The sequence below is a fragment of the Anopheles ziemanni genome, chromosome X (assembly GCF_943734765.1).
Source record: "Anopheles ziemanni chromosome X, idAnoZiCoDA_A2_x.2, whole genome shotgun sequence".
NCBI lineage: Eukaryota > Metazoa > Arthropoda > Insecta > Diptera > Culicidae > Anopheles > Anopheles ziemanni.
In genome coordinates, this window is record NC_080707.1 from 10,557,786 (window position 1) to 10,585,074 (window position 27,289).

Sequence of the window (27,289 nt, forward strand, 5' to 3'; positions counted from 1 at the left end):
GCTCAGCTCGCGATCAGCTCCCGGACGGGGGAGCCAGACGAAGTAAAAATTAAAATAAAAAGCAAACCTAGAAATTCCACAGAATGCTTGCGACTGGGGTTTTTTTATATAGAAGATATCAAGTTTAGTTTTGTTCAACAAAATTAGCTGAGTAAAGTAAATATCTCTTTAAATGACGTCTCGTGGGTTTTAAAAGAAACATTAAAATGATAAGGAAGGCAGGCAACGTTGAAAAAGGATACCCCGAGCCCCGCACCGGGGTTAAAGTTTGTTTTGTCTCACGCGAGATGCGAAACCCCGAAATTCCGATATATGTGCATGGCGTGCTGAACATTTTTATCTGCAACCTTTATTCCGACAGCATCCAGCGTCCGGAGGGGTGGGGTCCGCGGGAAAATACACCAGAAGAATAATCGATTTCAGGTGCATCCCTGCAGACAGACGATGGCTAGACAGGCAGACGGGCTCGCCCTCCTCCCCTCCCCGAAACCCGCAAACCCGACTCCAGTCTTTGCCTCGGGAGTGGCGAGAAGACAACCCGTGTGGGTGGGTGGACCAGAAGAACGAGAAGGGAGGAATTGAGAACGGAAGTGGGCTGGCTGGGTGGGTGAGTGACGTGGAGGAGCTTGGCAACTGTTTGCGCATGTGCGATGGCCTGTGTGGCCGTGTGGTTTGGCAAGCAGAGGGAGTTTTCCGGCTAGGCGGTGCCGAAAGGTTTTTTTTCCCCATCCGGTGCTTTCACGAGTCGCTGCCTGCGTTCATCGTCCTCGCTAGCGGTCGTTACTCGGGTGCAGCATAATAGTGTACCCAGATTGCGGTGAGTTTGAACCCCCGGAACCGCCCGGCGGGCAAGCGGTTTGCTACTGATCCGGCTGCCGCCGGTGTGGTCCGCATGCTAAAAGAAGCTGTGTTTTGTTTACGAAATCATAATTGCAACCAAACACACACACACATCGATTCAGCCTGTTGCAGGAAAGGGTGAAGACTGTTAAATACTCCATCGTCTGAGGCACGTTGAAATCGCGACGTCTTACAGGAAGTAGTTTGGAGCGAGTTTGGTGGTTCCGTGTTTATAAATACTATACAGCACCATAAAACGGGTTTTTCTGCGATGATCTCTCCCTGATCTGTGTTTTTCCGCGGAAGCTTGGCGTTACAGGGTATGGCGTTACGTGGGCGGGCTCTGCAGAAGTCGAAGTTTATCGAATTTCCTTTCGGATCGGTGCATCGGACCTGATAATAGATAACCATAACATACCGTAAACCCATGAGCTGGAGAGCCGGAAACGGAAGGCCTCCAGCAGAATTAACTCATTTCTAATGCTTCCCCTCCTCTCTTTTCCATCCGCAGACAATGGACGTTTGTCCCCGCAGTAGCAGCAGTAGCCGAAGCCTCCGGTGCAGCCGAATCCAACGCGAAAGGATGCTATTTTAGTCCGTTGCGGGAGTGCGACGCGGGGGTGGGCGGGGTTACAGAACGGATCGGTGGCGTTCGGTATCAGGCTCCATAAGGATGAACCTACCACTGGCAGTGGGTAGTACAGCGTGCTGCCGGTACGGAGCCGCTCCACCATCGGACGGTCCGACCGCAAACCAGATTGGATTAGTGTGATATAGCACTCGTAGCAGCTTTTTGTTTTGTTTTTAAATTGTTCTGTGTTGTTGAATTAATAGATGAAGTGTGGGCCGAGTTTGTAACGTTTGACGAGCGAAAAAGAAATTGCAAGAGAGACCGCTTACAGTAGGAACATTTCATCGCCCCGAGTAATTCCGACGAGCATCGTGAAATAGTGCAGCTTCGGCGCATCGAATATTGCGCGGTGAAACAGAGTACGATCGCGAAAAAGGGTGTTGGCAACGATGAGCGTGTTCAGTGACTTCCAAAGAATGTGGGTACAGCGGTTTCCGCAGAGCTCGCTGTCGGACGCGTGGGAGCAGGACGTCCGGGCCAGTCTCGATCGGCACAAGCAGAAGATCGCCGAGCTGTCCAAGGAGCTCGAGCAGGAAACGCTGTACGTCGAGTACCTGGAGCGGCTGCTCGGCGATGTGGAGAAGTACCGGGAGGCCGGCGGGGATCCGTCGACGCTGTTCGAGGCGAACTCACCTGCCTCCGCCGCCAACCTGCTCGGGACCGGAGCCCGCGAGTCGCTCGGCGGCGGCGGCGGCGGGTCGGGTACCATGGCAGACGGCGGTAAACCACCGGAAGATGAGGTAAGTTCACCCGCCAGCTCGTTTCGTTTCATCACTTCGGGACCGGTTGACCAGAACCTTTGCCACAGGATGTTCCCCTTATCTTACCGTTAAATTGATACGGCTTCCCGAGGTTCTTTTAAAATTTTGGGAGACTTCTTACATCTGCTAGGAAGGCATTCTTCACGTAGAACCTGTGTACAGGAAGCATCAACCGAACGATGTATCGTTTATTCTTCGACAGCACACCGTAACCGAGGGGTAATCCTTCGAAGAGCAAAACATTGCCAATCGATTAAGCACAATGCAGCCTCGGAAATGGTTTTAAAGGAAGCCCCCGGGGATTTACTGGATTGCGGTGCGCTGTTTTGGCTTGCGTTTCCATTTTTTTTCTCGATGAACGATTAGCGACGCTGATAAGCGATTGGAAGAGAGCAGCTCGTTGCCAAATCGGACCGGTCTCGTGTTTGCCAGATAACATAAGCCACTCAGGCCAGTCCGCTGTTTTGGCGGTGGGGCGGGCGGGCAACCGGTGTGGCAATAACGGTTTCGGTCGTTGGCTCGTGACCGGTGAAAAAAAGAGGTCATTGCGTTCGCCGATGCGAACCGGTGGACATTTAAACGGGTTGTGTTATGGAGTTTGATAGGTTTAAAAGTTTACTTTTGAAAAACCAACGAGAGCAATCGGTTTAGTGGCCGCACCAGCGAGTCCGGGCAAAGCATGCGAACGGAAAAGTGGGACGGGAAAGGAGGAAAAGAAAAAAGAAGAGCACCTTTGGGGAAAGTGTGTGCAGCGGTATTGGGTGATAATGAAGCGATTCAAAACCGAACCGGCCCAGTCGGAGGGGGCGGGCTGCATGGGCGGGGTGCGGGGTGGAAGTGGTTGCTGGTTGCGCTCATCGGATTCGTTAGGAAGCATAATTTTCGATCCGTTCCATGAGGGTCCGGGCCTCAGCGTTCAGCGTTCAGTAGTAGAAAACGCAACCGAAACGCGCTACTCAGTCCGCCAGGCTGCATGCCTCTTCCTCCCCCCGTTGGGGGTTCGGTTCCCCCTCCTCGCCGAGGGTCTGGTCGTGGCACATCTACGTGCAACGGTTGAAATGCTGACGCGGAAACGCTCGTTCGCGCTCGGCGGTGGGTAATTAGACCGCTTTAGCACGTACTTGGAAGTTTCACCCAGAGCACACACTAGCATCAGCAGCAGCAGCAGCAGCGGGTTTTGGTGCGTGTGTGCGTTATTGTTCGTAAAAGTGAGCGTGACCGTGAACAAGCGTGCACAATCTTGCTGGTCGCGGGTTTCCCTCCCTTTTGGGTGGGCGAGTAGGTGTGTGAAATGGTAGAGGGTGGGGGAGGAAGGTGCTTCTTTTGAGGACTTGCATGTCCCCGCCACCCCCCACACACTCGTGTTCCCCAATGCACACTGAATACAAACGCCAAGGGCCATCTCTGAACAAGAAAACAAACAGAGTTAAGGTAATAAAAGAAAAACCCACCCAAAACACACTGCTCCCGCTCACTTTCCGCGACTAACCAACGACATAAATGGCGCAGACTCTCGTCACCCCATGCAAAGGGAATCGAGTCTCCAATGATTTGATTTCCTCCTATCTAGCGTCTGCTTTTGTCAATCGACATGGGGCACAGTGGCTCCTTGTCCGATCTTTTAGTTTGACATTTCATAAAATCAATTTTCAATTTCTCTCTTCTAAATGGAAGAAGTAGAGTTTCATCAGAAATCTTCACAATATAACGTATTTCAAAGCACAATTGTAAGAGATATCGTCCTTGCAATTTTTCTCAAAGAGCAAAACACTGAGGTGTTTTGGTCTTCAAATATTAGCTTCGATTTAAAAATTAAATTTGAGATATTTATAAAACATTTTGTCATACATCTTTCCAAAGGAAATGCTGATGGCTATCTGGTTAATGTGTGAAAAAGGAAATATTATGACAGTATACACAGGTTTTGCAAAAATCAATAAAAAAACTTCAAAATTTTTGCTTAAAAAGTGTGAAACCTATGAGTTAGTACTTTTTTTTTAGTTAAACGAAACTCTTCGGGACCATATCAGAGCATAAATTTTACATGTTATCATTACTATTATTATTTATTTTTTCATATTGTTTGTCATTGTCGCTTCACAACGTTCAGTTACTTAAAAAAACTAACAAAGCGACAAGATATATCACACAAGGGGGGCCTACGAAATTTTAAGGTGATCCAGGAAAAACTTGCTACTTACGGAGTTATAGGGATTGAAAGTTGTATATTTCGATTCAACTGCGTTGAAAGTACGCGTACAGTATGCAATGGTTTGTGGGGGAAGGATTGGCACAGACAAAAAAGTTTTCAAAAATTGTTAGTTGCCTGCTGTGAATTTCTTGATAAAATCATAGTTTGATTGACCATATTTGAAGCATTAAAGTGAAATACAAGGAAAAGTAAAAAATGTTTTATGAATCAGATACATATAGGTTTTTATTTATCAAAAAACAATATCTGATTTTAATCAAAAACAACCGAAAACTGTGTGAATAATTGAGACGACCGGACCGCCCGCCCCCCTGCCTGTGAACCACTGTGCGGGGGACTGGGTGTGTGACACATTCGACAGCTCGATCACAAACGCGTTCGCGCACACGTACGACAGGCTGGACCAGTCTACTACAGGAATTGGATGTATGAATGCATGGTACGAAAATGGCCTCCAGTCCGCAGTCCCTTAGCGAGGGAAGAACAGCCCAGCTCATCGGTGCGGGATCTGCGGTGGATCTCGTCGTTGTCGTTGTTGTCGTCGTCGTTGTCGCAGCAGGTGAGCTGATCGCCGGCAACCAACACACATCGCGGTGGGCGCAAGGGCCGTCATGTGTGTGACATCGCCGCGGACGCGCCATTTACACTCTACTATCCGCGGGACGCGATGATAAGCACGGGTGGAACCAACACCACCGTCGAAGGGACGGCGGCTTCTCCCAGTGGACGGACGATATAATCAACTGGCCCGGTTTTCGGAACTCTCTTGCGTTCCCGACTTGTCGCTTTCGCGAGATGCAAAACCGGCCGCTAAGCAGTAGGCTCGGGTGTACCAGTTCTTGTGACGGGTTCCTAGAAACCGTGAGCTGGGTTTTATCCAGCGCTACAGCAGGAAGGTGCGGGAGATGAGCATTGAATAAGTGAAGAGGTGACTAACTGGACACTAAAGTCGTTTCCAGGCAGTAGCTGTTCTGACACAAGCCCGCTTCATACTTTGGACTTTTGCTTTGGATCAAAGTTAGTACTACACATGCCGCATTAGTACTTCTACCTGTTGCACGTAACGTCATCTCGTATTTGACCTTCTCGAAGAAAGTGTATGTTTTCGGTTCGCTAGAAAGCTAGAAAGAAAAACAAATCTCTCACACACACGCACACTGCTGCCGTAGTCAACTTGCCTCGCTCAGCAGCTGATAGCGGAGGGGTCTAAAAATTAAAAACGACATGAATCATCCCGGCCCCGAGCGAATGTTTGTTAAACATAGCGAAAACTCGCGTAAAACAACAACCTACCGACGAACACACTTCCTTGTAAAAAGGCGAGGGCTTGGCCCTTCGGTGGCAGGGAGTATTGTTTCGCCTTCGTCTTGGTGGTACACCGCAAGGTGCTACAGTACACTTACACCTACGACGCGGTTGAGCCTAGCTGGAGTGGAAAAGTAAGTTGGAAAAACACCTCCCCCCCACCCGCCGACGATGGTAAAAGAAAGTGCATTCAATGCCAAAAATGGAATACCTAACCTTTCGCCCTGGAGAACTTGCTCTGCTGGTGAAATTTACATTGCTCCCACCCGGGTTGAAGTTTTCCCTCTGGTGGTTTGTTGTTAGCTCGCGTTGCTCGTGGTTATTGGCGTGTATGTAACGTGGTGTTGAACATCGCTGCCAGCTTTTTTTCTTGTGCTTTCTTCCTCCGCATCGAAGTCGCTTCCAGCCAGCAGCTGGAGGCACGCGGTTGTAGGAGATTGTTGGTGTTGGTAACGCTCCCGCAGCATACACTTTGCGTTCGAGGGTTGCGAAAAGTTACGAATTAGCTTCAACAACGCGGCTACCCACCTTACACCGCATGCATGCAATGCCAGCCAAACTTCCTTCCTCTTCGACGACGTACACCATCATCCATCCAGTGTGTGCAACAACACAACACAACAACACAGCGTCAGTGTACGTCATCGAGATCAAGGAAGGGGAACGCGGTGGTGTGGCGTATTGGTGGCAAGCTAGATAAGAGGCGGAAGGAAAGATAGCGGGCCGTGGCCGCGATCCGCGGGGCTGGCGCGGGTGCAATCCGGGTGTGCGGGGAGAGGAGAAGGAGGAGGAGCAAATGGTGTGTACCCATCCGCTCGGGGCCTCGGATCTCGGCGGAGGTCAGTTGTATTTGAACTGCGTTCCGGTCCGGTACATTTCTTGCCGAGTTTCAGTTCGTTTCGTTCGTTTGTTCGTGTCGGTTTGTTTTTACTTTTCGTTTCTTTGGCCACTGAGAGTTCGTTCGCTGGCGGATTATTTCCAAGTGATCACACACCCGGGCCCGTCACGTTATCACACACACGCCCTACACCCGAATCACGCGCTAAACCACGGCTCGAAATTGGAATAAAAAAAATATACACCTCCTCCCTTCCCTACACACAAAAACACACGCATATACACACACACACATAGCGGTAAAGGGTAGGATGGGGGAAGGTTTTCGAAATCCGCGGCTTCGCGAGCTGGCTTTTCCTGCCGGGCGTATCGGTTTTCCAATCGAGATTAGGTGGCGTTACTCGTTACGTCGTGTGTGCCTTGGGTCGTTACGTCGCTCTGTTTTTGTTTTCTTCCCCGTCACGGTTGGTCGTCACGGCCCGACGACAGGCCGCCGCCCCGTTGCACACAACGCAACCAATTACCCAACGGGCCCGGGTGGATAAGGACATTAGGACAAGAAGAAAAAATAAATATACATATATTGAAAAAGAAAACCTAATCACACGACGATGCCCACCGCCTCTCCAATACCTCAACCATCGCATAACCTATCAAATTGATGTACAACTGCTCACCGCGAACGCACGTGGGTGTTTAAAGCGAGCAACCCTTGGGAGGAATGCGCAAACGCCTTGCCTACTAATGCCGCTGTCGAACAAACTGGTACAGCAAACAGCAAACATCTTTCAATTTTCGGCTACAAACAGCACTTACCGGTGGCGGTGTTTTCGGGTGATGCTCCAGCCAGTACACCAACGCCACCTTTCGAATCGGAAATTCAACCCCACCCCCGTGTGTTTCGTTCGAACTTCCTCATTAGCTGCAATCAACATATAAGTTTTTTTTTCGCGTTTCGGTGCCTTTGTTTGTTTCCCTATCTGCCAGCTGGTTCTCTTTCGCCTCCAATCGGGGGTTGGTTGGTTGCCCTATTGCTGCCAACCGGGGGGGCCCCCGGGGCCAGTAATCGCGCATCCCACTTTCCCTTAACAAAGCAGGAAGCGCCCGAGTTCCGTAACCACCACCACCATCCGCTATCGCACCCTGCATGTGTGGCTGCACCGACCCGTCTGATAGCTAGAGCAACACCCTATATCGCACTACAGCTCAATTCCCGAACATCTGTACAAAAGGATTGATTTCGAGCTATCCAAAGCTGGAGCGCCCGTTTGGCTCAGCGGTAGCGTGAGGACACACCACGCCAGAAGTCGTGGGTTCGATTCTCGACTCCCTGACACACACTCCCGGTTTTTACGAACAGCTGACAACTCCAAGCAACAATAATTCTGGTCGAATAGGGTCACAGAGAGATCTACCTGGAGAGAGAGAGATTAACGATGTCGTGCCATTAAGGAAGAAACTGTATCTATATAGTGATGAGCAGAATAACAATCCTTTTATTGAACCACATTGAACAGTCATCACAATGATTCGAACCTTTTTGTAACTCTCTTGTGATTTGAAACGTACAAAATGAGCTATATAGGGATAAATAATTCCCAAAAGTGTGTTAGTGAGTAACTGAAAGAGCTACTACTCGGCATAGAGATTCGAATACGTATCAAGGAATCGATTTCCACACAGGGATACGAATTTCAAACAGGTATTGGAATGTCAAGCAGGTCGCGAATCTTTTAGAATACCAAACCATGCATGCCGATTGACTGGTTATGCTTTATTTTATACCTTTTATGCGCAAAAACATCCTTTATCCTTTAGCTGACGATGGTAGGCTTCGATTCCCAGTCCTCGAATATCTCTTTTACTCACTCTTGGGATACAAATCTCTATTTGGGATTTAAATTCTTGTAAAGAAATCTTTTCGAAAAAGAAATTAAACAACCGGTACGTTTTGGAGGAATTTGGAAGTTTGGGATATAAGTACCGGAGGGCATCAAGCCGCCCGACAGAGGAAGCAACGGGAGAGAGACAGAGAGAAAAAAAAAGCTCATCCGCCCATCCATCCCATCCATTCAGCACGGATAGGAAATTTATATAATCAGTCTTAATTCAAGGTCTGACGAGGGAGAACACGTCCTGTCCTATCCCTCCTATCGCGGATGGAGTGTAGTGGCCCTCAGCGCGCGCGCGCGCAAGGTGCTTTATCGGGGCGGATGCTGGTGTTGGTTGTCGGTGGGTGGATCGGTTGTTAATGTAGGCCAGGCGGGACGGTGTGAAAAATTGCAGCCGCATACAGTAGCGCTGCAACAACCCGCGCCATTGAAGCTAACGAACTCGCAGGAGCGAAGTCCCATCAGTTATCTTATTCGCGGCCTCCCTTTACCTTGCACCTACCAATCTAGCATGCCCTTCTTCCATCTCCGTATGCGGGTGTGTGGGTGTGTGTGTGTGTGTAGGTTTATCGCCGTTCACATGTGTTTTTATCGCAGTGAAAACTTTATCTCGCCAATTCGCGAACCGCCTCGACTGACTTCGAGGCGTGAGTGTCGCACGGTCGTCGGCCCAGTTAGAAGTTTGAGTTCGAAAGTCAAACAATCGCGTAATGCCATTCGAGGAACGTGTAGCGAGACGACGCGGTTTCAAGGCAACAGTCTTTCAAAACAGTTCAGGTGAAAAGCCATACGCAGCCATCATCAACCAGTGTTCACTGCTCTCAGCTCCACAGCAAACCCTCTAACAGTGCTCTAGCGGTGCGGGAGTGCTTGTGATGCCGGAAATATCCGGCCCAGTGGAAAGCGGACGCAGAAAACGAGAAAACCAGACAACTTCCCTTGGCGGGAGACGGTAGTGAGTGCATTTTGCGTGACCAAGAGGCACCGTGCTTCAAGCGAACCGGAGAGAAGGGCAGGAAAAGGGTTGGTGCGGGTGGAGGTCGTAAGCTCACAAAAAAAGAAGGAAAAGAAAAACCAAACCCGATGTAGCCCAGTGTACGGTCTGCGTCTCTGCGTGAAACATGAAATCGAACCAAAAGGTTTCCGTATCGGATAAGATAAAGATTTGGAGCTCAAGGGTAAGTGGTACAGTGGTACAGTGGAAATCGTAGATTAAAATGGCTGGCAGGAATGAAGAGGGGGTTCACTTTTGGGTGCTGGGTTGACTGCCTGTAATGGAAATAACTGACCGAAGTCTCCCATGCCGCGGACCGAGTACCCTGCAATCAACCTACGAGAAACACAGGGAAAGGTATCTGGGGATGGTTCTCGAAGACTCAGGCAAAACAAATTCGTAAAGTGCACCATTGATCGTGATTAACAACCAATGGCGGGAGGGAAGGAGGAGGATTGAATATCCGCGTTGGCACGTGCTTACAATTACTACGCACCCATTAAGACTCGATCGCCATTGCTCTGATCATCGCTGTCCAAACTCAGCTGCCCAGCTGTTGCCTTCCCAGCGGTAGCTCAGAGGCTCGGGCCTGCTTAAGAAGTCTTGCCATATGGCGGTTAGCGATCAAGGTGGGATGAGTTGCAGCTTTATTGTTTCTCCCAAGCTTATGGTCGTAGTTAGCCGGTAGAGATCTCAATATACTTCAGCTACCGACAAATCGTTCGACCTACGCTGGGAATGTAATGATCGTTGTTTTCCATTCCAAAGCACAGCGGGGATTGCAATAATCCAACGCACCAGTCGTATCGGTATCCAATCCATATCGAAATCCTATCAGACGCGATGTGACGAGCTGTCGAAGTGACATTCCGCTTTCCGCTCACGCCACCCAGTGCTCACGACAGCTCAGGGTGTGAAACTCAGCATATGGGATATGCGCATTCCGTTTCGTGCGCCACAGCTCCGGGCTCCACTATTTACGCCATTTAGGCGTGGTCCTCCTCGGTACAGTAGTACCTCAGTGCCGTTTGTTTGTGCTTGTTAGGGGGAGGGGCGGGAAGAGAACTTCGCCGGATGAAGCAGCATCAACACCAACACCAAATGCTGGCGCGTGCATTAAAAGGTCAGCGTTGCTTAAAGGAAAACGCTGTCGGTGACTGTGAATGAACCACTCCTTCCTCGAGAGTTTTGGTGACGCGTGCACGCAGATGCCAAAGCGCCACAGATTTAAGAACCGCTGACTGAGCGCTATGCGCAATCGAGACCTCCGTCTCGGTGGTCTTCTGAAAGGGCGCCGTAATTGAATGATTCACCAGCTGCCCCGAGCGTGGAAGAGAGAAAGAGAGAGAGAGAGTGTGTGTGGCAGGGACGGCCACTGGACCGGAGCTACGGACTTAATTCTGTAGAAGAATGACACATAAAGTTGAATTCACAAACATACACTGGAGCAACCACGTCCGAAGTGCTGAAACTGCAGGCAATTCGGCGTCGATCGTTTCCATCGTCCGTGTCAATTGAATCTTTGGTAGAAGGAAAAAGGCTTTTTTTTCTGTGAGCAACTCTCTTATCTGAGCTGTCGCGTCACAGAAGTTACGTCGTCAGCAGAACACGATTCCAGATCCCCCGCTGACGGAGGGCCATGTTGGCCAACGGGGCATCTGGAGAACTCTTGCTACCCAGCGGCAGCTGCAAGGTTTGGAAAGAGTTCAGCCGAACAGTGGCGATATCTGGTGACCAAGTACCTGGTACTGGAGCTCGTCCCAATCTCTCGCGTAGCAGATAAAATGTCAGGCCTGTGTGTAGCTGTGCCGTCATGCTCCTTTGTGGGAGGTTTTGGATCAACTCGGGGTCGGACATTGGATCATGCACGGAGGGGTTCACGATACCAATGAAAAGTTTTATGACATGTGCGAGAATGGCAGCTGTGATATATATCCCGCGGACCTAAGCAGTGCTGCAACCACTACCAATGATGATGAATCCCGCAGCGCTGTGTACCAGTACCAGCGTGTCTGTCTCATCCATTCCGAAGCGCTATATGGCCAGGTCGCAATGGGTGTGGAAAGTTCACGGCAGTAGCGAGGAACGATAAAAACGAAATGATAATTGCGCGAGGTGTCCATAACGCGCCGTCGGAAGCGCCACCGTTTGGCGTAAGTCCCCCTCTCACTGCATTCGATAATGGTCGGTGCCCGGAGGGTATGAGGATGGCGGCGAGCTGGGTGGGAACTTGGTGCCCGGTGCACTCACTCGTCTTAGAAATACGAAACGCAACCAACTTCAAACCGTGTACGCCATGTTGTTTCATTTCGGGTAGACACTTCGCAGGAAGCAAAAGCAATAGTGCTCGGACCCCCAGCATGACGCATGTATTTGCGTAGCCACCATCGATTCCCCCCCACCGCAACCATTCACCGCCCGCTGGCTTTGCCACAGGTGTGAAACAGCACGTCTTATGTTTGATAACCGATAAGATAAGCAGCGTCGAGAGGAAGGGTATAGGTATGGCCTTCTTCTCGTTTTTTTTTTGCGCTCGCGTCCCCGTGGAACCGAGATACCGGAACAGTCTCGAAAAGCGCACGGTGCTCGAGGAATCGAACAAATTGACGCGCGCGCGCTATCAAACGGCTGCATTATTCGTCCGTCACCCTATCCTGTGCCCAAGTATTGGCTTGGTTTCTACTAGTGATGGAAAGTGTTGCCACCTCTCTATGCCTGTTCTTTGCATTTTCCTTCGAGCTTCGAGGGCCATAGTTTTAAACGATGAATACAACATTGCCTGTTGAGGTGGAGTTAGATGGTTGTTGTTAATTTGTGCTTTCACCTTTTGTGCTTGCAGAATCAAATCATCAAGGCGGCTCCCAGCAACCAGCCGGCGGCGAACGATGGCGACGGGTCGGCCGCTTCGGGCAGCGGCGTCGCCCCGGCCGAGGGCACCATCGAGCATGGTGTGCAGCTGCGGGCGCCGGCGAACCGTAACAGCCCGCTCAACCAGTGCATCAACGAGCTGACCTCGAACCTCCACAGCCGCCGGTGCGTCAGCGAGCTGGTGGCGGCCAGCTCGAGCGCCGTCGCTTCAATCAACAGTCAGTCACAGCAAGCGGAGTCGCAATCAACGGCCAGTGGAGGAGCCGGCCACCACACCAACGGCAATCAACATCCATCAACTGCCAACGACGGCACCGGTAGCAACGGCTCGGACGCGAGTGGTAGTGTTGGCTCTGCGCCCGACGAGACGCCGGCGGAGGGCTTGGTGCGCCCCGCCACTAGGACACGCAGTGCTAGTCAGAGTGAGGCGCAGCAGCAACAGCATCAGCAGCAGCAGCAGCAACAGCTGCTGTCGTCGCCAAGCCACTTCGTGACCGTGATCGAGGTGAAGGAGTCGAAGAGTAATGGTAGTGGTGGTGGCGGCGGCGGCGGCGGCGGCGGTGTTCCAAGAAGTGCTAGTGACAACAACGGGCTCGCCGCCGGTACGCCCGACGAAGCTGGCGGTGGCGATGCTGGGGCGGGCAGTGGGGACGGTGGTCCGGAGGAGGGTAGCTCGAGGGCAGTGCCGGGACCGGTGGCCGCGCAGGCTCCGGTCGCCCGGACAACGAACAACTACGAGAATGTGCTCATCAACACCGGCGGCGGGGTCAGTGTCGGCGGACGGTTCGGGGGTAGCATGGAGAACCTGGTGGCCGGCGACCCTCACCATAACCTGACTGGTGCGCCGCACAACAACGGCACCAGCAGCAGCAGTACCTTCCTCGATCCAAAGCATCCGAATCCGGCGGATCGCAGCAGCGACGGTGGGGGCACGTTCACCGGAAGCACCTCCATCTCCGAGCGCACCTCCCAGCTGCTGGCCACATCCGCCTCCAGCGCTGCCGACCTCAAGAAAAAGGTTCCCCCACGGTAGGTGCAAACACCAGCTCAAACTTTTAAAACGTGCAAAAAGAGTTATTAGTCGTCACAGAAATTTGAATCCTAAACAAGGATTCGGAACCCAAAAGAGTTAATGAGTGAGTAAAAGCCATAGAGATTCGAAACCCAAGAGAGAGTAAAAGAGTTACTAGTTGCCGCAGAGAGTCAAAACCCAAACTAGGAATCGAATCCCAATCTGTATGTCTCAGTTTGGGATTCGAATCACAGTTCTAGATCCGACTCTTTGTGCGGACTATTAACTCGTTGACTCACTCTTGAGATTCCAGCAGTGTTGTTCTTAATGGATCTTGTGGCGAGATTCATTCATATGAATCTTTTGCCTAGGATTCTTTCAAATGAATTCACGATTCTTTAGGGATTAGGTTCTTCAAACGTTTCTGAATCTTTCAAAACCTTAATGAATCTTCATGAATCTTTCACAGCTCTGTCGCGAAGCTCCACGATTCCCTTTTCCCACTTTCAGATCATCACTTTTCACCAGTTGATTGATCCGATGGGATTCATGAATCTCTTACAAGGCCCAGATTCGTTCAGATTCATAGATCATCTGAAATACACCATTCTAGATTCGAGTATTTATTTGAGATTCAAATCTCTACTTGGGTTTCGAAACTCTATGACGACTAGCAACTCTTTTACTCACTCATTCACTCTTTGGGAATTCGAATCGAGCTAAAACCCGCACCAGTACTCAAAACACAACACTGGATTTATTTAATCTTATGCAAACATTGTGCGTACCGTCTGTTGCAAGTCTTCCAGCATCAAGAAAAACAAACCGGAAGCGACTCTTCCCTAATAATTTACACTTGTATCAATAGCTTGATCTTTTGCGGCAACACGCACCAAGCGCGAAAGATGGCCGTGTTTTGATGGAACACGTGCGCGACCGTGTTTGCGTTCCATCATCCATATGCAGAAGCGGGCAGAAAATGCATCGGATGGTTGGAAAACTATCGACCGGCTCGATTCGGACAACAAAGGAGTCAAGGGAAAAATGGTCGGTTGTCGATATGTGCGTATGGCACATCTGGCTGTCAAGTGGGGATTTTTCCAACCCATTCGAACCGAACAAACCGAGCGTTGCGTTAGAACAACATCAAAATTCACGCTCTTTGGTGCATGAGATGCTCTGCACACCACGTGTGTGTTGGGAATTTTCTTTTGGCTCTTTAATATTTTCCCCCCGTCGGCAGTACCTCCTCCGAGATCTACCGCTACCAAAAGAGACAACAGAGATGAAGATTTCCTTTCAGCACGATGTGTCCCAGTTGTCGCGCGAAAACTCAACTCATCGGCATCGGGTTTTAGAGGCGACGGAGTGATTGTTTGGTTACAGATGACACAACGCCTCGTGTGACTCAATTCCGTTGGACTGCTTCGCTCAGCCAAGCAAGCCCAGCATGCTTACGTCACCACCGACGCATTCGTCAGAGGCGTGTGACGGCAGATACTCCGGTGTGTCAACCCGTGTCTGCTTGGGATACTACAAAAAGTAACAAAGGAAGTGCGAAAGTTTTGCCTATACAAGGACAACGAAACTCACACCCAGCCCCCTCCAAGGGCACACGTTCTATGTGGCTGGTTTTAGAACCTGAGCTGAAAGCTGCCTTCGTTGGCTAAGGCGCGCTCTAGTTCCTCAGGCGCATCGGCGCTCGTTCGCGTTCGTCGTCGTGCGAATGGCTTAGATGTTAGACATTTCCAAGAACGTCACCGCGTGCGGAAAGTCCCCGATATGAAATATGGTGGAAAACAGACCTGGCGGACGTAGTCATTCTCGGGGGGATTTCCTCGCAGCACCGGAGAGCGGAGGCCCACACCGAGGCAGACCGGCATGTGGTCATTTATTTATATTCCTTCTATGTTCGGGGTTTCCCCCACAATGCCAGACGGAATGGGAAGTAAACTTTTATTTGTTTTCCACCCACCTTTAACGGCAGCATCAGTGCTCCTCCACCCTCGTCTGCTCCTAACATCAACGTCTTGAAACTGTGTTTTTATTGGTGGCGAAATAGCACTACATCCCGCAACGGGTAAGCTTTTCCACGTCGGCACCGGTGCGGGAGTCTGCAGGCCGCATCTTGTGCAAAAACAGTATGAGAAGCATGATTGCCTCTCCCGTGAGCTCCCGTACAAAGATCATGGTGGAAAAGGAAGCACGAAGCTTCCGTGGATGAGGTAGCGGTGGAGAGGTTGATACCAAGAAGAAGACAAAGATTTACCAGCAGCATCGCACTTACGCCAAGTGTACTAGGTTAGTCAAAAAGTTTTGAGAGCGACAGCCTTGGAGCAGTAGCCTTTAATATTCCATCTTTCATATGAACTTGCTCTAAATGTCACTTCGATCCGGCAACTCAGTCGTGTATACAAGCGTTATGAACTTAACGGATTGGAGCGTTGCAATAATGAAAACATCTGAATATCGGTCTGTAATTAAATTCTTTATTTTGGAAGGTTTATTGGCAACTGAGCTCCGTAAAAAGATGATTAAAGTACTAAGAGAGTCTTCTCCTTCCTTTCCAATCATTCACTGATGGGTTTTGGAGTTAAGCGTTGCTGGCGAGTCACGCTCAGGATATCCAAAAAATGCATCTCACATGGAACAACTTGGCATATTTTGGCTGAGGTTTTTGGGGTTCAGAAAACTGTGTGTTCTAAGCAACATTTGGAGTGATCTGGAAAGAACGTATGAACTGTTTATGAAACTTTGATCTACCTTCAAGATCCTGAATCAAAACAAGAGGCTAAGGAGTGGCGAGAATCAGGTTCTTCGTGTCCGCAGCGAGTTCGTGTTCAGATATCGGCCAAGAAGGTGTAAGCGTCAGTTTTTTTGGGATTCAATAGGGATTTTGTTGGTATAATATCTTCAAACTGGTAAAACAGTCAACTCTGACTATTATTGTAACCTTCTGGACCAGTTAAATGGTTAAGTTCGTGAAAAAAATCAGTCAATTGTTGCAACATCTATCCTATTCGCCTGATTTAGCTCCCTTTGACTTCTGGCTGTTTTCACACCTAAAAAATCCTCCGTGGAAGGTTTATAGCCGTCGTAGAGGAGTACTTTGCGGACCTGCCAAAAAACCCATTTTCGTGATGGCATAACAAAGTTGGAAGATCGTTGGACCAGGTACATTGATCTTCTGGGAGACTATACTAAGCAACCTCCAAAAAAGCTATATTTTCATTTCCGCTTTCAAAACTTACTGACTAACCTAGTATTCATTCAGACCCTCCCTCACGATCGACCGCTCCGCAGTGTGGGTGACATTTTACAGCGCTTACATAACTAGCTTTCGGCTCGTGTTACGAGGCAATGGCGGCCGGGAGCGATTGTAAAATGTTCCCGCTAAACAACGCTTCAATGGTTTTTTACAAAGATCATCGGCATCGGTTTTGATTTGCGGAAGGGACGACAACGATATCGATTAGCTTCTCTTGGTTGAGAAAGCATATCGTCTTAATGCCAAGCGGCGCAAGCAGGCCCGATGTTGCCTGTGTCGTGACTCACTGCCATGTATGAGGTGCAGCCAGCTTTGTGGGCAGGAAAGTTTTCAACATCGGCGCTATGCTTTGGCGATTGTTTTTCGCACAAAGTTCTGCTCGGCCGTCGTGACGTGTGTGTGTGTGTGTGTTGTCGCGTACATGCTTAATGGTTGGATACTCTCGAACCTGCCGAAAAAACCGGCTCGCCCACGGGGGCATCCCCATTCCGTGCCGGGAGACGAGCGAGTTTGTCGCTAGCCGTCGAACAAGTTTTCGATCAAGCGAAGGGATGATGGGAGAGGGGCGGTCTGTCCTTGGCGGCCGTGCAGAGAACGCGATCTGGTCGCGAAAGGAGATCGTAAAAAGCTGCACCACCGACTTCCGCTGGACACACCAGGCCAGGGCAGGGCGTAATGCAAAGTGTGTGGAAGCAGGTGTCCGGTTAATTTCCTCCTTCGTTTTTTTTGCTTTCTTGTAGGTATGCTTCCTGCCTACCAGCTTAACGGTGTGTTGGTGAGGGCACGAACTCCTCTCCCCCCCGGTCCGGGTTGCATCCTGCCTCTTGTGGTGGTGGTGCTGGTTGGTGGCGTCTTTTGAGGTCACCAATGTTAGACGCCGGTGCCGAATTAGGCCAGTTGAGCGCCGGTTTGTTTTTCTCTACCCTCCGATTTTAACGACGCCGTACCCCGAATCTCACCTCGCCCGTAACAACGCTGCTCGCGTTGACCGGTGCAACAGCACATCCAGGAGAACTAGAAATGGAAAATTCACGCTAGGGCGTATCAACAGTCGGCCTGGAAAATTATTATAAGACTGTGTTCTTGGCCACGTCATAGATTCTGGAACTGTAATACAGGTTTCCGAATCATATAATGGAACACTTCAATCAGTTCTAGGAATGTTTTACATCGACACAGGAATGATGAAAACCTGCTTACGAAATTTGCAATCATATTATGGAACGGTTCATACATTTCCTGGAGGTACGGAATCTCTGAAGCAAAAACTAGATGTGGAGTTCTGTCGCACCCTACAAATGTCATCATTGGGTCAGTTGAACAAAAACATTTGGTTTCATTACCTTCTTTTTCCTGTGTTTGAAAGTATATTACCAGACTCTGGCGCAATGAAAACAAACAACATTGAGACCTGTTGCAACATGGCATTCGTAAGGCTCGAAAGAACGGTTCAAACCCCTATATACAACTTCACATCTTTTTGCATTGTTGCAGAGGGGAGGATTGCATACCTCCAGGAAATGTATGCAACATTCAATAATACGATTACAAACTTCCAGAGGAGGTTTATAGTATTCCTGTATCGAATTGAAACAGTTTACCGACTGATTCAAATATGCCGTACCCCTGTATCGGTGCGATGTTCCAGGGTTTCGATCCGTATAATGGAATGTTTCAACAGGTAGAATGAACATTTCTAAAGCTTAGGGGATATTCTCAACCGGTATCAAAGATACAAATTTAAATTGAATTAGTAGACGAGTAAAAATACATTGTAATTAATTCAATTAAACGTAGTTGATAGCGGCGCGGATCAAAGTAAACATACAAACTACAGCAAACGAGACCATTTGTGAGGTTGACAACTTGCTCCCCTAACCGGTTGCAAAGCTCTCCGTTTGGTATGTACATTTCCGTTAGCTGTCTGACACATTTCCACTATATGATTACAAAGTTCGCTAAACCGATTGAAAGTATTCCTTATGCTCTTGAAATGTTCTCTCTACCTGCATGAAAAGTTGTCTGGGATTGTTAAAGGAAGTTCGAAGCTGTATAGACAGTGGAAACTCTCTGTATTTCGCGGTTAGTTGCAATTGGAATAGAGCGTTCGTTTTATCAATCATTTCAACTATCTTTGCGCCGAGCGGGCCTCCGATGTAAAGTTGGTTGGTACTGTGCCTCCTTGGATGCTAGTGGCCGTGGCTTTCATCTCCCCCCTCCCCTCTCTCCGAGGTGCGCGATTTTTCTTCAAATCGAAATCTTTTCGCCCACGACGCTCTCTTTTCCACCGGGGCTTCCGTTCGGGGTTCACCGTGGCAGAAGGAAGGAAAAAGGAAATTGCTGCAACGTGTACACAACCTACCAATCCGCCCACCCTCGCCCCGTCTACCCCGACCCCTTGTCACATTCCCATGATCCATTCATCGCAACACACCGGTCTACCGAACCGGTAGCACCCTAGCAGCAGCCAAAAGGTGTGCCGTGGCCCAGTATTCCCATTTTCGCCATCGCTTCCACCAGTGTGTGGCAGCTCACGCAGCTAAATTTTTCACGGCGAGCGCGAGCTAACTCTCCCCCTCCACCCCCGTTCTCGTTCGTTTGCTGTTTGGAGCTGCTTGGGGCACGTGCGATAGCTAATTGGCTGGCGGCTGGCTGGCTGGCTGGCTAGCTGGCGGATTGGTACTGGAGGAAAAAAAAAATAGAGAATTATCTCGTAAATTTATGGAACTAGCAGCGCCTCAGCTGCTGCGGTCACGCCTGACGTGTGCCGCTCTTCTTCATCGCTCACTTGCGGAATGCTCTAACCGGCCTCGAATGGTGAGACTGACAGCTGGCTCTGCTACCGCCAAAGCCCACCGAGTTCGCTACATCGCATGTTTACCTACTATACTCCTACTTCAACCACCACCAGCCGGTAGGCAAAACATTGACGAAAACTTTAAACCAGCAAAACAATTCCGTTCCACCGGAGCTTCTGCTCGTTCCAAGGGCTACTGACGACAATTTCGGCTGATTAGCAGCCCTTCCGCTTGCTGGCTGGTGTCGTAATTTCTTCCCCAATGTTTCCCATCGTTTCACACAGTTCAGTCCGTCCGAATGCCACACCGTCCCGCCCTGGATTAGTTAGCAATCGGAGCAAAGCGTGAACGAATCGATTTGTGTCGCTTCTGGAAATGGAAGCACTGGAGCTAACGGATTCGGGGCTCGAAACGGAAGAACCCATTCTTCGGGAATTTCATCGCCGTCCGCACATCCAGTATGGATCCACCCGGATGAGCAGCATGCGGTTCCCAAACGGAACGGGATTCCTCACGCCTTTTGGGTGACTTTTTCATTGCTAAAGTGTGCGACGCACAAGAAATTGAACTGTCATTTGCCATTTACCGGAACAAAAACAACAGCATCGCCACAGAAAACAGATTCGTTTGGTTTTGTTTTCCACTCGGCTCCTACGCACCTCGCGCAGATCGATGAGATGGTTTGCCAACCCCACGCATATTGCTATGATTAGCGCTCATAACCCTCCAGCAAGTAAGCATGTAAGCTGGGGTACGTTAAAAGGTGAAACCGTGAGATTCGTCCGTATGCAACCCGTTCCGAGTGCACCTCTGTCGTGTGGTGATTTGTTTCCAACAAGTTTGTGTGGAGGGGCGGAAGAAGACACAACTTGTATTAATACGTGCGTCACTAAGAATGTCGGCTTCGATTCGCATGGCAATGGCGATTGAAAATATACACGATGTCCAACATACCCCCGTACACTTTTCAATCGAACCATAGTGGACACAGTACAGTTCGTACTTTTGGGATGGTAGTTACTTTATCGTACGATATTTTTTCAGACGTCAGCGTCAGTCAAATCGCATACATTTTGGCCTGTCAAAACCTGACGCGGTAAAGCACTGAAACCAGGCTTACTCTACTTATTTTTTAAATAATTTTTAACCCACACACGACATAAATTCACTGTTCATATTTAATAAAAGGCGAAATGTCCCGAGATGAGATGAAAAAAAATTGCTTTCACGGCATGCCAGCAGTATGTTTGTGTTTTCCAATGAAAGCTATTTGTGCTGTTGCCGTCCCAGGTTGTTTAAAACTACGGATAACTAGGTCATAATGGTCCAAGGATTTCCGTATATTAATATTGCTAACTTCAATTTTCCAAACACTCTTACCCGGCTTGTTGTGCCGCATGATTTTATCCGAAAAGGGCAAAGTCAACGTTCTACGCTCTGTAATGCGTTAATTTGCGGCTTGTCGAGATCGCAAACATAGGAACCATGTAGCGAACGGACGATAAGGCGTTTAAACACTTCTTACCACTGATCCATAACTGATAACACGGGTAAATTAACTTTTCGTTTTTATTCAGAAAAACTTGACTGCCAGCTCGCCACAGCTCAATTTAATCAATAATGTTGAGTGGCCATATTTGCTATCAAATGCAAACAGGCACAACTTGTCCACTGTGGCCCGTTTCATTGCCGGCAGTCTTTCAAATTTGAGAGGAAAAAGTCGTTCGTGGCGCATGAAACGGCGTTTTGTTGAAAATTGAATGAAAACACTAAGCACTAACATATAACCTAGTGTTACGAAATAAGTGATGTTTGAATTCGTACGTGACTATATTGAACACCCGTGTATGTTGTTTGTGTGTTTTTTTTTTGCAGCCCACCACCGAAGTTTGTCCGGCGGGCGGCCCCAGTCGAACCGCCGACCGTGCCAACGATGGCCATGCAGAACCTACGCAGCAAAGATGGCAGGACGGGCGGGCGCGAGAGCAGCTTGTCCGACACCCCGGGCACGCCGGAGAGTCCGGGAGGGGCGGCGGCTGCCGGTGGTTTGAGCAGCTCGCTGGAGCGCAACGTTAAGCCATCGGAAATCTACCGCCAAAAGTCGTCCGACTCGCTGGACGTGAAGCTAGCCGGTGCGCACGGCCGGTTGCCCAAGTCGGACAGCTTGAAATCGAAGTCGTCCAGCACGGACAGCCCGACCGGATCGCTGGGGAAGGTGGCCGGCGCATCGCCGACCGGAAGTTTGAGCAAGCTGCCGACGGCGATGAGCGGGAGCGGGGGTGGAAGCAACAGCGACAGTCCCACCGGTAGCCTCGGCAAGGTCGGTACACCGGCGGGGCAGCAGCATCAGCAGAATCACCCCTACCATCATCACCACCACCATCACCACCAACAACAACACCAGCAGCAGGTTGGCTCGAAGGAGTCGCTCGCTTCGACGGGAGGAGGTGGCGTTGGCGAGGGCGGTGGGCCTGGGACAGCTGGAGGGTCTACCGGTATTGGGACCATATCCGAGCGGGTAAGGGGGGGGGGGGGGGGGGGCATGGGGGGCAGTAGAGCTGGCCCGATTAGCTAAGAAAACTAATCACACTTTTTTCTCGTTCTTCAGATCAAAAGCTACGAATCGATCTCGTCGCTCAGCTCGGACAGCATGCGGGCGGGTGGTGCGGGGTACAACCAGCAGCTGCAGCAGCGCGAGCGAGAGCGCGAACAGGAGCACTACTACGACACGGTACCGCTGGATAATGGCGACGGCGATTACGTGTACATTCAGCCCGGTGGCGTCGGCACGGGAACGACCGGCTCGAGCTCCAGCCGGGACGATATTTCGGCGGTCGAGAACGCCAGCACGCTGCTGATGCCGTCGCATCCACGCAGCCACAACAGCAGCCAGACCAGCGTCCAGCTGGAACCAGAATCTCCGGGCCGCAGCAGCAACTACGTGAACATCGAGTACTTCATCCAGTGAGTGCAATCGTGAGCCAATCGTTGTTCGGCTAGCCCAACTAACTTGCCGCTCCTGCTTAATCTCTTGCAGCTCCAGTCAGCACCACGAAAATCACAGTAGCTCGCTCGACAGCGACGGCGAGGGGGACGGCGTACCGCCCATGCTGATGCGGGCCATTTCAACCGACACGGACGGTGGTGGTGCCGGTGGTGGGGTCGCACTCGAATCGGTCGGTGGCGGCGCACCCGGCAAAGGAAGCGGTCTGTTCCGGAAGATATCGGTAAGACCGGTCATAGTTTTGTTTGTTTCGGCTGCCCATTGACTCACGATCACGATTGTCTTTGCAGAACGCCAACCGAAACACCATCATCCGGCACATCGTTACCAGCATCATCACCAGCGAGACGCTGTACGTCGAGTGCCTGAACAAGATGAAGCAGTACATGAAAGCGATCCGGGCGACGCTAACCACTTCGCAACCTGTGATATCGGAGGAAGAGTTTCAGACGATCTTCTTCAAAATCGAGGACTTGCACGAGGTGCACAGTAAGTTCCTTGCCGAGCTGCAGGACCGGCTAGCGGCACCGGACGGCGATCCGGGCGCGGCGCCCGAAGGCCTTTGCGTGGGCGAACCGTTCCGCCAGCTGGCCGCCCAGATCCATCTCTATGGCGCCTTCCTGCACAACTACGGGCGCGCGATCGATACGGTGAAGATGTGCAGCACCAACAGCCAGCAGTTCAAGGAGATTGTCTCGAACATCGTGTTCAAGAACCAGAACGAGCAGAAGCTCTCGCTGGAGGAGCTGCTGCACAAGCCGGTCGCGCGCGTGCAAAAGAACGCGCTCGTCCTGGAGGACCTGCTCAATCAGACTCCCGAGCAGCACCCGGACTACCATCCACTGCGGCAGGCGTCCAAGACGATTCGTAACTTCCTTTCCGAGTTCAACGTGGTGCAAACACGATCCATGTTCCCGGTGAGTGCAACATCCACCAGGAAGGTGTCGTTGCTTATGTGTAGTTTTGATTTTATGCTTATCTCTCTCCTCCCTCCCCACTTTAGAGCGAAGACAAGGCTCTGCGACGGCTGGTGAAGAACTCGTTCATCGTCGAGCTGGCGGACGGACACCGGAAGCTACGCCATCTGTTTCTCTTCAACGACGTGATCGCGTGCGCCAAGTATAAGGCCGTCGGGCGCGGCGGTGGCGAGCGGAACGGGTTCGAGTTCGAGCTGAAGTGGTTCATTCCGCTGCGTGACATTTTGATTTGCGAGGAATCATCCAACGACCCGAAGGAAACGAGCCCGATCAACATTGTGCACCTCAAGTCGCAGGCGTGTACGGTGCGTGATCAGATCCTGCTCGATGAGAAGGATCGGCCGGGCGGCTCCAGCCGGGCCGGCGACAAACACCGCAAGAAGTTGGCCGACCTCGAGGCGCAACTGGTGCTCGCCTCGCCCAATCTGGTGTTCAAGATCGGCAACAAGGCGACCGGCAAGACGCTCACGTTCTTCCTCAGCTCCGACTTCGAGCGAACGCAATGGATCGAGTCGATTCTGTCGCTACAGGTACGCAAAGCATCCGGGGGGTGGGACTGTTGCTCGCGATATGATTTGTACCATTTCTCTACCCCGTTTGCCTTCTCTTCGTTCACGCAGCAATCGTGCAACCTGCCCGGACACATGCCGGTGCAGATTTACGACCTTCAGGCGTGGATCACCGCCTGCCAGGCGCTGATCAAAACGGAGATGGGCTCCTACCTGATGCGGAACGCGCGCGACGAGAGTCTGCTCGTGGGCGACCTGCACCTTACCATCCAGGGGCTCGCCGGTCTCGAACAGCCGTGCGATTTGTTCGTGTGCGTCGAGATCGACTCGTACGGACACTACTTCCGCAAGGCAAAGACGAAGCTCGTCTGCTGCAGCGCCACCCCGCAGTGGAACGAATCGTTCGTGCTGGAACTTGAGGGCAGTCAGAACCTGCGCATCCTGCTGTACCAGGATCACGTCCAGCGGCCAATACTCCGGGCAAAGCACATCCTCAAGGTTTGCTCGCTTCGCGTCATTTATGTCTTTTGTTATATTGGTATTAACGTTTTGTTTACTTCTCTTCTTTGTAGCTGAGCCGCAGCTGGCTGCAAGAGACGGCCACCCGAAAGGTGCTCAAACTGTCCGAGACGCTGAGCATCAGTACGGTGATACGGTTCGTGCCAGGTGAGGTAACGCTGCGTCGTGTGCCCACCTCGAAACCGGGCGCCCTATTCGGAGCTAAGCTGCAGCAGGTGATCAAGTAAGAGTTCTTCCATTGCCCGCCCCGCTGACAAGGAAAGACACATTCCTAATGCTTACTTAATTTTACTCATGCAGACGGGAAAAGCGAGACATTCCGTTCATCGTGAGCGCGTGCGTGCGCGAGGTCGAGCGGCGCGGCATGACCGAAGTAGGCATCTATCGCGTGTCCGGCTCGGCATCGGACGTGGCCAAGCTGAAGAAATCGTTCGAAACGAACGCGTACGAGGCGGAGCAGCTGCTGAAGGAGGTCGACATCCACTCGGTCACCGGCATACTGAAGTCGTACCTGCGCGATCTGCCGGAGGCCCTGTTCACCGACCAGTATTATCCGAAGTTCTTCGAGGTGTTCAATCGCCACTCGAACCTGAGCGAGGCGACCCGCATCCAGGAGCTGCAGCGCATTTTTGTCGAGCTGCCGCAATCAAACAAGGCCACCATTAACCTGCTTCTGGATCATTTGATGCGGTAAGCCTAACATAACCGTATTTTTTTAACTACCTATTGATGTTTTGTATTGCTCCTCTCCAGGGTACACCAGCAGGAGATAGAAAACAAAATGTCGCTGCACAATCTGGCAATGGTGTTCGGTCCGACGCTGCTACGGCCAGGGCCGTCCGCCACCAAGCAGAAGGACCTGCTCGAATCGAGCACAGCAGATGTGATGACGCAAGCCGGCATCCTGTACAGCTTTCTACAGGCCCGGCTGAAGTAGACTAACCAGTAGCAGGGTCATGGCGCCGCCGTGTGGCCAGAACTGATTTTTCTTAACACCTTCCCATTTCTCACCGACCACACATCCATCAAACCCCAACCCCCTCCCATCCCTCCATCCCCCTCTCCACCATCAGCCTCACACCTGACCCTAGAGCCCTCTTGCTCTATGAGCCTTTCAAAGAGTCCTTTTTTCGCTGGCGCCCGCCGTTGTAGCATTTGCCGGTGCAGGTGAAAAACGGACGATGAGTTAAAAACAAAAGTGGTAATGCAATCTTTAAGCAACTATGGCATCTAATTAGACATTATTATATACTTAAAACCATTGATATATTGATAATGAAAAAAACGAGTCAAAACAAAGAGCCTAGCATTGAAGCTAGCAGGTAAATTAAAACGCCCACACATACACACACACACACATATATATATATATATATATATATATATATATATATATATATATATATATATATATATATATATATATATATATATAAATATAAAAAAAAAAATATAAAAATATATATATATATATATATATATATATATATATATATATATATATATATATATATATATATATATATATATATATATATATATATATATATATATATATATATATATATATATATACAGTATGAATTTGGAAGGGTATTCGAGAGTAAGACGAGTTTGGAGTGTGGCGGATTCGTTAGACCTTTTGACGCTTGGGAAATAGCTTAGATGACCAGAACGGTAGCGGAATGAGATGCCACGGCGGCCGGCATCAAGAAGAGTTAATATACAAAAAAAAACACTGGTGACAGGGAACACGAACACAAGGGAGCGAGAAGCCCAACCCACTGGACAAGCGATGAAAAGGAAGGAAGCAAGGAACGCCCCACAAATGTACATGGTTTTGAGACACTTTTTTGATAGCATGTTCTTGTTACAATTCTTCTGTGAATTGTATTCTTTCTGAGCAATGGTTTGTGAGGGATTGGCAGGCGAAACCCGTGGAGCACGTGGTGAGAAAACGCAAACGAACAGGGTTGTCGGAACAAAACTTTCCCTGTCCGGTTACAGTGCGAAAGTTAGCATATGAAGAGCTGATGATGATGATACCAGTACGTGCAGAAAGACAACAGAAGCAAGAAGAAAAACCTCCAAAAAAGGATAGGGAGCAATAAGATACTACACTGATTATGCTAAGGATAATATTATAACTACAAATATGCATACAGTTTATACAATTTCTTATTTAGCTTTATGACAAAATATATTGTATGAAATATTATAATATTTCATACGAAAAGTATATTACATTACGCGAATGTCTTACTTTGCACATGCCACCAAACTAAAAGAACCTACCGTCCCGCACCACGATTCCCCCCATTCTCGCCGCTCCTTTGTCAATCCCCTTTACACTCGATCGATTGCCAAAATTGCGTCGGCATTGGACGTCAACGTAGCCAAGTTTTCTTCAACGCCATTGCAAGGAAGACAGAACCTGGACTTGCGGTGAACAAGCGATTGCGATAGAAGGTGCGTAATCCAGTGAATAAAAAAACCAAGAACCAAATTTGAGCAAACAGGGCAATGTGTATACCATAGTGGTGAAGTAATGGACAGTCTGAGCAGCATGAAAATTTATTAAAATAAAAAGTAAACAGTTACATTTTCACATGTCGCATACGCATCAAGTATTAATCATCGGTTTACTACAACACCGGACGAAATGCATGCCGTGGTATGCAACAATGAAAAACTATTGCTCGCTGCTGATTACCAAGTAAGTTGAAGCATTAAATCAAGCAAGTAAAACAGCGAATAGTATGTTAATGAAAAATGAAATTTAATATTAGAAGATAATAAGACAGGTTAATATGAATAAATTTATAATTTCTTGCTAGTGCAAGGTAGTGCAAGGTAGTAGCT

The 27,289-nt window shown here is 49.8% G+C and overlaps 1 protein-coding gene across 1 annotated transcript; it reads left to right on the forward strand.

Annotated features, from left to right (window-relative positions):
* Positions 1-1,860: 1,860 nt before the first annotated feature.
* On the forward strand, positions 1,861-25,364 carry LOC131291453 (uncharacterized). Its single transcript, XM_058320666.1, has 13 exons — positions 1,861-2,215; positions 6,526-6,548; positions 12,312-12,876; positions 12,958-13,369; positions 21,294-21,936; positions 22,027-22,382; positions 22,456-22,645; positions 22,713-23,339; positions 23,426-23,929; positions 24,020-24,406; positions 24,481-24,650; positions 24,728-25,117; positions 25,181-25,364. The coding sequence occupies exons 1-13, from the start codon at positions 1,861-1,863 to the stop codon at positions 25,362-25,364; spliced, it is 4,806 nt and encodes a 1,601-aa protein (XP_058176649.1).
* Positions 25,365-27,289: the final 1,925 nt, after the last annotated feature.